Source organism: Pseudophryne corroboree, chromosome 5 (assembly GCF_028390025.1).
Source record: "Pseudophryne corroboree isolate aPseCor3 chromosome 5, aPseCor3.hap2, whole genome shotgun sequence".
Classification (NCBI taxonomy): Eukaryota; Metazoa; Chordata; class Amphibia; order Anura; family Myobatrachidae; genus Pseudophryne; species Pseudophryne corroboree.
This window is the reverse complement of record NC_086448.1, coordinates 73846688-73858811: the sequence shown is the minus strand read 5'-3', so window position 1 is coordinate 73858811 and position 12124 is coordinate 73846688. Positions and strand designations below refer to the sequence as shown.

General features: G+C 46.0%; 1 protein-coding gene across 1 annotated transcript in view; it reads right to left on the bottom strand.

Annotated features, from left to right (window-relative positions):
- The window catches only part of LOC134928789 (serum paraoxonase/arylesterase 2-like), a 106444-nt gene that overhangs the window by 58058 nt on the left and 36262 nt on the right, over nucleotides 1-12124 (bottom strand). The window contains exons 2-3 of the mRNA XM_063924783.1: nucleotides 4070-4140; nucleotides 2194-2249 (exon numbers count right to left, since the gene is read on the bottom strand). Coding sequence (XP_063780853.1) covers nucleotides 2194-2249; nucleotides 4070-4140 — 127 coding nt within the window. The remainder of the gene's footprint in view (nucleotides 1-2193; nucleotides 2250-4069; nucleotides 4141-12124) is intronic.

The window sequence follows — 12124 nt, the reverse complement described above, 5'->3', positions numbered from 1 at the left end:
ACTGTCACATTTTAAAAATCTACAGGTGACCTGCAAAACATGAACCGTGTGGGGTCCTGAGGACCGAGTTTGAGAACCTGTGTTCTAGACAATAACCCCAGTCACCCGACAGTAATAGCATAGAGTGCACCAGCAGGTCTTCTCACCTATAAGAGCCATTTTTCCCTTTACGCTTGATGCGCCTACCGGTGCTCTGATGTCCACCAGGCCACTGGTGACAATACGGGCTTACTCAGGGCCGGTGCAAGGTTTCTCGGCACCCTAGGCAAAACTTCTGCCTACTGCCCCTTCCCCCTACCCACCCTTCAGATGAAAGGCATGCTGCTCTCTCACCCCCTCCCCCTTACTCTGATAAAAGTCTGCTGTTCTATCCCGCCCCACCATCTGTGTGCATGGTGCTGCTCATCCTCCCAGACTGTGTGCATGCCTGCTCCTCATCTCCCCCCCCCCCCCACCACCACCACCACCACCACACTGCTGCTCTCGCCCTCTTTCTTTATCAATGCAGAGAATGCACTGTACAGCCACCATACCTGCATGCTGCAGTGCAGAGTTGGGACTGTGGGTGAAGTGATAAAGTGGAAGGTGATAAAGGACCAGCCATTCAGCTCCTAACTGTCATTTTTCAAACCCAGCCTGTGACATGGAAGTTAAAATCTGATTGGCTGGTCCTTTATCACCTTCCAGTTTATCACTTCACCGAGATTAATAAATCTTCCCCTGAGTAGTCTGTGAAAGAGCCTGGAATGAAGAGCAGTGCTGCATGACACCCCCAGCCAGGACTCCAGGAGCTGTCAAAGTTACTGCCTGTGCCGGGTGGAGGTGGAGCTGGAGGCTGCAATACGGGAGCTTAGCAGTCACGGCTACTGTAAGATAAGAGTTTTGGGGGATTGCAGCGGCTGTGAAAGGTAGGACCATGCAACCTTTTTCAGGCAACTGTAGCAGGCCGCCCCCCTCTGGTCCCGGCGCCCCTAGGCAGCTGCCTAAAGCTGCCTAGTGGAAGCTCCGGCCCTGGGCTTACTGCCTAGATGACCAGAGTTATCTGACGGTGGAAAAGACAGAAAGAGAAAGGTTAAACCAGCAATGGGTCTGGGGACAGACTAATAGGACTACGGCAATGTAAACTGTAAAGAAGGAGCAGGGTAGAGGGCATGTAATGGAAAGGGACTGTGGTGAAGAGGTAAATGTGGTGGTTGTGTGGAGCAGCTATATGAAATAATAATGACAGGAGAAAGCCAAAAAGATACAAACAAGATGAAGGATAAATATCTGTGTGGAAAAATCCACACTGCATCTGATGTCAAAGCTGACTGGATCCAGACAGCACTGCGATATAGGCAGAGTTTCAGAATACAAGAGTTTGTAGGGCTGGTAGTTTCACACAGGAAGCAGGAACTATAACCAGCGATTTGGGAGTGACCAGGGAGGGAATATAAATGGTGCTTGCACCAATCAGAAGCCTGCTGTCTAATTAATAAAACTCTATGCAGGGGTGTGGTTCATAGGGCGACCACAGTTGTGTCGAAAGTGTCTAGGTCGACCACTATTGGTCGACAGTAACTAAGTCGACACCTAAAATAGGTCGACAAAAGCATTAGGTCAACGTGTTCTAGGTCACCATGACAAAAGGTCGACATGGTTTAAAAAAAAAATGTGGTGTTGTTTTTTTCATAGAGTGACCGTGAACCCCAATTAGTGCACCATGTACCCTTGCATGGCGAGCGAGCTTCGGGCAAGGTCCCACGCTCCGCTACTGCTGTGCTTGGCACAGGTTACCGTTCCCAATTGTAGTCCATGTAGTGGATCGTAAAATATGAAAAAGTTCTAAAAACTGAAAAAATTGTGAAAAGCTCATGTCGACCTTTTGCCATGTCAACCTAGAACATGTCGACCTAGTAACCACGTCGACCTAGAAACCATGCCGACCTAATGCATGTCGACCAATGGTGGTTGACCTAATGCATGTCGACCTAAGTGTGGTCGACCTAGAGACCGGATACCCTATGCAGCTGCCCTGCTGAATGTATCAGCTATTAACTACTTAGCAACGGGGAACGCCGTTTGCCTCTGGCATCCCCATTGCTAGGCGCCGGGCGGCTTCCAGAATGCATAGCACCTCCCTTCCTGGGAATAGTAGATAGTTCTATGTGATGTTTATGTAATAATGATTACAGTGCTATATCTATTACTTACCGAGCTGATAAAGGCCAGTCCATTAGGAAGAACATCTATATCTTCAGACCCAAACTCTGGAACGATATAAATGCACATACATGAATTCATTGTTATTTGGCTGTATCTGCACCCAGGCCATGTTTGGCACCGCACGCATTCTCGCTAGCTGGGGAGCAACACAAAATCTATGGGCTTAGCAGCAAACGTTGGTGTAGGGACAGCAATGCTTATTCATCCCCTCTGTAGACCCAGGCTCTAATCTGCTGATCAAGTGCTGGGGCCGCCACTTTGGGGAGGGGAGGTGGCTCATCCATCCTTTGCAGAAGCCGCTAGTCTGCTCACAGAGGGGGCGAATTCAGACGTGGACGCTATTGCAGTAGCAGCTGTGTCTTTGGTTGCAGCCGCTACTTCTCCTTACACTATTGCCTTGGCCAATGTGCATCCTATTGAGATTTCCACTGGCTGCAGCCGAATCTGCCGATTTACATACATAGGAGTATTATCGGCGCCCCAATGGCCGCACCATCAGCCACTGTACCTGTCTTATTGAATTTGCAGAATGTCTGGGTGAACATGGCTCCCCCCCCCCCCCTTCCCCAGTTATCACCCAGAACCAGCTATCGAAATTGCATGGATCTGCGCCTCTAAGCAGTGACCCTCTGGACGCATGCGCAGTGCAGCTCAGACACATATGCAGATGGCAACATGTGTCTGATGGATTCCCTGCATCACCCCTACAGTGAAAGGAGCTTGTTTGTGGGATCAGTACTGCCAGAAAAGCTCAGCCACGCCCCCTACAGCTGCACAGAATCTACATATACGCAATGAGACATGGCCACGCCCCACACACAACCAGCCGCACCCCCAATGGTTTTCTTGGCTTCACTGCACAATGAAGTATTATTTTAGCTTTTAGCCAACACAGCACATCCGGCCCTATTTGTGGAAAATAGATTGCAACCCAAAGAGCCTCTTACAATTTGCAGCAGAGGTTAAAACATATATATATACATATATACCTTGAAGGACGAAACGCGTTGGGACCGTTTGCTGCTGAAACTCCTATTGATGGACAGATAAGCATTTGAACTACTTTTATCCTGTACGCATAAACTTTGGCTATCCTGTGTCCACGGAACAATTGGTTACTGATTCCCTTGTGCATAAAACGGACAGATAAGCTTTTAAGATTTTAAATCTTGTACGTGTGTTGTCTAGCCGTGTTTTGTATTGTTCATTAAAATCTGTATTTTATGTTGTGAAGCTACAGATTATAATTTTATTGGGAATAGCCAAAATTCCCTAAAAATTTGCACCTTATATAGCAGAATTGCTCTATTTTTACCTGTGAACGATACACACTATGTTTGCTGTTTCTTCTTTTACATGATTCCTAAAATGATGAATACCGGATTGAAGTTTTAATCTTATCAGATAAGTGCCTAAGGCCATTTATAATAATTAAATTTTTTTTTTTTTTTTTAATAATCTTTTAATCCACCTATCATTCCCAGTATAATCGTCACTACACTCATTAGCGCTTGTACTCTTCACTACCCAAAGTTAAAACATATATATATATTTTTTTATATTTTTTATTTTACAAAAATTTGAATACATTAATAGTTAGCAGGGTTTACTCTGTGCGTTAAGTCCCGAGGGAACACTTTCATTGGAGCCTCAGGAGCTACGAGGAAAAGTCTGGGTTAAAATTCTCCTGCTTGGATTTGATGTAAGGGAAACTCATAAATTCTGCATTTGACGTGAAATGCATGGGTTAGCGGGTGTTAACCCATGGTTTTACTGGAGCTATGCCCCGCGTGGAAAACCCCGCACCTACTGTAATTGAATTCTTCCCTTAATGTAAGATGGTTACAAGCTCTCATATACATACCTATTCCCTTCAAGTACTGACAGTTAGGAAGGTCTATATTCTCTATCTCTCTGAAGAAGGTGATCCGATGACTGCAAATGGAAGAGAGAAAAATATTTTGCACATTTCACAATAAAAGAATTTCCACTGTCACACAAAATGTTGGGACTTTTCTCTGTATATTGTACAGGCTGATTATACCTGACCCCCTTCATTTTTTCTGGAGGAATAGGTATATATATATATATTAGAGATGAGCGGGTTCGGTTCCTCGGAATCCGAACCCGCCCGAACTTCAGCTTTTTTTACACGGATCCGAGCGACTCGGATCTTCCCGCCTTGCTCGGTTAACCCGAGCGCGCCCGAACGTCATCATGACGCTGTCGGATTCTCGCGAGGCTCGGATTCTATCGCGAGACTCGGATTCTATATAAGGAGCCGCGCGTCGCCGCCATTTTCACACGTGCATTGAGATTGATAGGGAGAGGACGTGGCTGGCGTCCTCTCCATTTAGATTAGAAGAGAGAGAGTGAGATTGAGACAGAGACACTTGATTTACTGGAGCTTAGGAGTACTAGAGAGTGCAGAGTTTACTAGTGACTGACCACTGACCAGTGACCACCAGTGCAGTTTTATTTAATATAATCCGTTCTCTGCCTGAAAAAAACGATACACAGTGACTCAGTCACATACCATATCTGTGCTCAGCCCAGTGTGCTGCATCATCTATGTATAATATCTGACTGTGCTCACACAGCTTAATTGTGGGGGAGACTGGGGAGCAGTTATAGGTTATAGCAGGAGCCAGGAGTACATATTATTAAAATTAAACAGTGCACACTTTTGCTGCAGGAGTGCCACTGCCAGTGTGACTGACCAGTGACCTGACCACACTGACCACCAGTATAGTATACTATATTGTGATTGCCTGAAAAAGTTAAACACTCGTCGTGTGACTTGTGTGGTGTTTTTTTATTCTATAAAAAACTCATTCTGCTGACAGACAGTGTCCAGCAGGTCCGTCATTATATAATATATACCTGTCCGGCTGCAGTAGTGATATATATATATTTTTTATATCATTATTTATCATCCAGTCGCAGCAGACACAGTACGGTAGTTCACGGCTGTAGCTACCTCTGTGTCGGCACTCGGCAGTCCATCCATAATTGTATACCACCTACCCGTGGTTTTTTTTTCTTTCTTCTTTATACATACTACATCTCATTATCATCCAGTCTATATTAGCAGCAGACACAGTACAGTACGGTAGTCCACGGCTGTAGCTACCTCTGTGTCGGCACTCAGCAGTCCATCCATAATTGTATACCACCTACCCGTGTTTTTTTTTTCTTCTTTATACATACTACATCTCATTATCATCCAGTCTATATTAGCAGCAGACACAGTACAGTACGGTAGTCCACGGCTGTAGCTACCTCTGTGTCGGCACTCGGCAGTCCATCCATAATTGTATACCACCTACCCGTGGTTTTTTTTTCTTTCTTCTTTATACATACTACATCTCATTATCAACCAGTCTATATTAGCAGCAGACACAGTACAGTACGGTAGTCCACGGCTGTAGCTACCTCTGTGTCGGCACTCAGCAGTCCGTCCATAATTGTATACCACCTACCCGTGGTTTTTTTTTCTTTCTTCTTTATACATACTACATCTCATTATCATCCAGTCTATATTAGCAGCAGACACAGTACAGTACGGTAGTCCACGGCTGTAGCTACCTCTGTGTCGGCACTCGGCAGTCCATCCATAATTGTATACCACCTACCCGTGGTTTTTTTTTCCTTCTTTATACATACTACATCTCATTATCATCCAGTCTATATTAGCAGCAGACACAGTACAGTACGGTAGTCCACGGCTGTAGCTACCTCTGTGTCGGCACTCGGCAGTCCATCCATAATTGTATACCACCTACCCGTGGTTTTTTTTTCTTTCTTCTTTATACATACTACATCTCATTATCAACCAGTCTATATTAGCAGCAGACACAGTACAGTACGGTAGTCCACGGCTGTAGCTACCTCTGTGTCGGCACTCGGCAGTCCGTCCATAATTGTATACCACCTACCCGTGGTTTTTTTTTCTTTCTTCTTTATACATACTACATCTCATTATCATCCAGTCTATATTAGCAGCAGACACAGTACAGTACGGTAGTCCACGGCTGTAGCTACCTCTGTGTCGGCACTCGGCAGTCCATCCATAATTGTATACCACCTACCCGTGGTTTTTTTTTTCTTCTTTATACATACTACATCTCATTATCATCCAGTCTATATTAGCAGCAGACACAGTACAGTACGGTAGTCCACGGCTGTAGCTACCTCTGTGTCGGCACTCGGCAGTCCATCCATAATTGTATACCACCTACCCGTGGTTTTTTTTTCTTTCTTCTTTATACATACTACATCTCATTATCATCCAGTCTATATTAGCAGCAGACACAGTACAGTACGGTAGTCCACGGCTGTAGCTACCTCTGTGTCGGCACTCGGCAGTCCGTCCATAATTGTATACCACCTACCCGTGGTTTTTTTTTCTTTCTTCTTTATACATACATACTACATCTCATTATCAACCAGTCTATATTAGCAGCAGACACAGTACAGTACGGTAGTCCACGGCTGTAGCTACCTCTGTGTCGGCACTCGGCAGTCCATCCATAATTGTATACCACCTACCCGTGGTTTTTTTTTTCTTCTTTATACATACTACATCTCATTATCATCCAGTCTATATTAGCAGCAGACACAGTACAGTACGGTAGTCCACGGCTGTAGCTACCTCTGTGTCGGCACTTGGCAGTCCATCCATAATTGTATACCACCTACCCGTGGTTTTTTTTCTTTCTTCTTTATACATACATACTACATCTCTTTATCAACCAGTCTATATTAGCAGCAGACACAGTACGGTAGTCCACGGCTGTAGCTACCTCTGTGTCGGCACTCGGCAGTCCGTCCATAATTGTATACCACCGACCCGTGGTTTTTTTTTCTTTCTTCTTTATACATACATACTACATCTCTTTATCAACCAGTCTATATTAGCAGCAGACACAGTACAGTACGGTAGTCCACGGCTGTAGCTACCTCTGTGTCGGCACTCGGCAGTCCATCCATAATTGTATACTAGTATCCATCCATCTCCATTGTTTACCTGAGGTGCCTTTTAGTTGTGCCTATTAAAATATGGAGAACAAAAATGTTGAGGTTCCAAAATTAGGGAAAGATCAAGATCCACTTCCACCTCGTGCTGAAGCTGCTGCCACTAGTCATGGCCGAGACGATGAAATGCCAGCAACGTCGTCTGCCAAGGCCGATGCCCAATGTCATAGTACAGAGCATGTCAAATCCAAAACACCAAATATCAGTAAAAAAAGGACTCCAAAACCTAAAATAAAATTGTCGGAGGAGAAGCGTAAACTTGCCAATATGCCATTTACCACACGGAGTGGCAAGGAACGGCTGAGGCCCTGGCCTATGTTCATGGCTAGTGGTTCAGCTTCACATGAGGATGGAAGCACTCAGCCTCTCGCTAGAAAAATGAAAAGACTCAAGCTGGAAAAAGCACAGCAAAGAACTGTGCATTCTTCGAAATCCCAAATCCACAAGGAGAGTCCAATTGTGTCGGTTGCGATGCCTGACCTTCCCAACACTGGACGTGAAGAGCATGCGCCTTCCACCATTTGCACGCCCCCTGCAAGTGCTGGAAGGAGCACCCGCAGTCCAGTTCCTGATAGTCAGATTGAAGATGTCAGTGTTGAAGTACACCAGGATGAGGAGGATATGGGTGTTGCTGGCGCTGGGGAGGAAATTGACCAGGAGGATTCTGATGGTGAGGTGGTTTGTTTAAGTCAGGCACCCGGGGAGACACCTGTTGTCCATGGGAGGAATATGGCCGTTGACATGCCTGGTGAAAATACCAAAAAAATCAGCTCTTCGGTGTGGAAGTATTTCACCAGAAATGCGGACAACATTTGTCAAGCCGTGTGTTCCCTTTGTCAAGCTGTAATAAGTAGGGGTAAGGACGTTAACCACCTCGGAACATCCTCCCTTATACGTCACCTGCAGCGCATTCATAATAAGTCAGTGACAAGTTCAAAAACTTTGGCCGACAGCGGAAGCAGTCCACTGACCAGTAAATCCCTTCCTCTTGTAACCAAGCTCACGCAAACCACCCCACCAACTCCCTCAGTGTCAATTTCCTCCTTCCCCAGGAATGCCAATAGTCCTGCAGGCCATGTCACTGGCAATTCTGATGATTCCTCTCCTGCCTGGGATTCCTCCGATGCATCCTTGCGTGTAACGCCTACTGCTGCTGGCGCTGCTGTTGTTGCTGCTGGGAGTCGATGGTCATCCCAGAGGGGAAGTCGTAAGACCACTTTTACTACTTCCACCAAGCAATTGACTGTCCAACAGTCCTTTGCGAGGAAGATGAAATATCACAGCAGTCATCCTACTGCAAAGCGGATAACTGAGGCCTTGGCATCCTGGGTGGTGAGAAACGTGGTTCCGGTATCCATCATTACTGCAGAGCCAACTAGAGACTTGTTGGAGGTACTGTGTCCCCGGTACCAAATACCATCTAGGTTCCATTTCTCTAGGCAGGCGATACCGAAAATGTACACAGACCTCAGAAAAAGAGTCACCAGTGTCCTAAAAAATGCAGCTGTACCCAATGTCCACTTAACCACGGACATGTGGACAAGTGGAGCAGGGCAGGGTCAGGACTATATGACTGTGACAGCCCACTGGGTAGATGTATGGACTCCCGCCGCAAGAACAGCAGCGGCGGCACCAGTAGCAGCATCTCGCAAACGCCAACTCTTTCCTAGGCAGGCTACGCTTTGTATCACCGGTTTCCAGAATACGCACACAGCTGAAAACCTCTTACGGCAACTGAGGAAGATCATCGCGGAATGGCTTACCCCAATTGGACTCTCCTGTGGATTTGTGGCATCGGACAACGCCAGCAATATTGTGTGTGCATTAAATATGGGCAAATTCCAGCACGTCCCATGTTTTGCACATACCTTTGAATTTGGTGGTGCAGAATTTTTTAAAAAACGACAGGGGCGTGCAAGAGATGCTGTCGGTGGCCAGAAGAATTGCGGGACACTTTCGGCGTACAGGCACCACGTACAGAAGACTGGAGCACCACCAAAAACTACTGAACCTGCCCTGCCATCATCTGAAGCAAGAAGTGGTAACGAGGTGGAATTCAACCCTCTATATGCTTCAGAGGTTGGAGGAGCAGCAAAAGGCCATTCAAGCCTATACAATTGAGCACGATATAGGAGGTGGAATGCACCTGTCTCAAGCGCAGTGGAGAATGATTTCAACGTTGTGCAAGGTTCTGATGCCCTTTGAACTTGCCACACGTGAAGTCAGTTCAGACACTGCCAGCCTGAGTCAGGTCATTCCCCTCATCAGGCTTTTGCAGAAGAAGCTGGAGACATTGAAGGAGGAGCTAACACGGAGCGATTCCGCTAGGCATGTGGGACTTGTGGATGGAGCCCTTAATTCGCTTAACAAGGATTCACGGGTGGTCAATCTGTTGAAATCAGAGCACTACATTTTGGCCACCATGCTCGATCCTAGATTTAAAGCCTACCTTGGATCTCTCTTTCCGGCAGACACAAGTCTGCTGGGGTTGAAAGACCTGCTGGTGAGAAAATTGTCAAGTCAAGCGGAACGCGACCTGTCAACATCTCCTCCTTCACATTCTCCCGCAACTGGGGGTGCGAGGAAAAGGCTCAGAATTCCGAGCCCACCCGCTGGCGGTGATGCAGGGCAGTCTGGAGCGACTGCTGATGCTGACATCTGGTCCGGACTGAAGGACCTGACAACGATTACGGACATGTCGTCTACTGTCACTGCATATGATTCTCTCAACATTGAAAGAATGGTGGAGGATTATATGAGTGACCGCATCCAAGTAGGCACGTCACACAGTCCGTACTTATACTGGCAGGAAAAAGAGGCAATTTGGAGGCCCTTGCACAAACTGGCTTTATTCTACCTAAGTTGCCCTCCCACAAGTGTGTACTCCGAAAGAGTGTTTAGTGCCGCCGCTCACCTTGTCAGCAATCGGCGTACGAGGTTACATCCAGAAAATGTGGAGAAGATGATGTTCATTAAAATGAATTATAATCAATTCCTCCGCGGAGACATTGACCAGCAGCAATTGCCTCCACAAAGTACACAGGGAGCTGAGATGGTGGATTCCAGTGGGGACGAATTGATAATCTGTGAGGAGGGGGATGTACACGGTGATATATCGGAGGATGATGATGAGGTGGACATCTTGCCTCTGTAGAGCCAGTTTGTGCAAGGAGAGATTAATTGCTTCTTTTTTGGGGGGGTCCCAAACCAACCCGTCATATCAGTCACAGTCGTGTGGCAGACCCTGTCACTGAAATGATGGGTTGGTTAAAGTGTGCATGTCCTGTTTTGTTTATACAACATAAGGGTGGGTGGGAGGGCCCAAGGACAATTCCATCTTGCACCTCTTTTTTCTTTTATTTTTCTTTGCGTCATGTGCTGTTTGGGGAGGGTTTTTTGGAAGGGCCATCCTGCGTGACACTGCAGTGCCACTCCTAGATGGGCCCGGTGTTTGTGTCGGCCACTAGGGTCGCTTATCTTACTCACACAGTCAGCTACCTCATTGCGCCTCTTTTTTTCTTTGCGTCATGTGCTGTTTGGGGAGGGTTTTTTGGAAGGGACATCCTGCGTGACACTGCAGTGCCACTCCTAGATGGGCCCGGTGTTTGTGTCGGCCACTAGGGTCGCTTATCTTACTCACACAGTCAGCTACCTCATTGCGCCTCTTTTTTTCTTTGCGTCATGTGCTGTTTGGGGAGGGTTTTTTGGAAGGGACATCCTGCGTGACACTGCAGTGCCACTCCTAGATGGGCCCGGTGTTTGTGTCGGCCACTAGGGTCGCTTATCTTACTCACACAGCTACCTCATTGCGCCTCTTTTTTTCTTTGCGTCATGTGCTGTTTGGGGAGGGTTTTTTGGAAGGGACATCCTGCGTGACACTGCAGTGCCACTCCTAGATGGGCCCGGTGTTTGTGTCGGCCACTAGGGTCGCTTATCTTACTCACACAGCGACCTCGGTGCAAATTTTAGGACTAAAAATAATATTGTGAGGTGTGAGGTATTCAGAATAGACTGAAAATGAGTGGAAATTATGGTTTTTGAGGTTAATAATACTTTGGGATCAAAATGACCCCCAAATTCTATGATTTAAGCTGTTTTTTAGGGTTTTTTGAAAAAAACACCCGAATCCAAAACACACCCGAATCCGACAAAAAAAATTCGGTGAGGTTTTGCCAAAACGCGGTCGAACCCAAAACACGGCCGCGGAACCGAACCCAAAACCAAAACACAAAACCCGAAAAATTTCCGGCGCTCATCGCTAATATATATATATATATTTACATACATACACACTGCTCAAATGAATAAAGGCAACACTAAAATAGCACTTCCTAGATCTGAATGAATGAAATATTCTTATCAAATACTTTGTTCTGTACATAGTTGAATGTGCTGACAACAAAATCACACAATAATTATCAATGGAAATCAAATTTATTAACCCATGGAGGTCTGGATTTGGAGTCACACTCACAATTAAAGTGAAAAAACACACTGCAGGCTGATCCAACTTTGATGTAATGTCCTTAAAACAAGTCAAAATGAGGCTTAGTAGTGCGTGTGGCCTCCTCTAGAGATGAGCGCCGGAAATTTTTCGGGTTTTGTGTTTTGGTTTTGGGTTCGGTTCCGCGGCCGTGTTTTGGGTTCGACCGCGTTTTGGCAAAACCTCACCGAATTTTTTTTGTCGGATTCGGGTGTGTTTTGGATTCGGGTGTTTTTTTCAAAAAACACTAAAAGACAGCTTAAATCATAGAATTTGGGGGTCATTTTGATCCCAAAGTATTATTAACCTCAAAAACCATAATTTACACTCATTTTCAGTCTATTCTGAATACCTCACACCTCACAATATTATTTTTAGTCCTAAAATTTGCACCTAGGT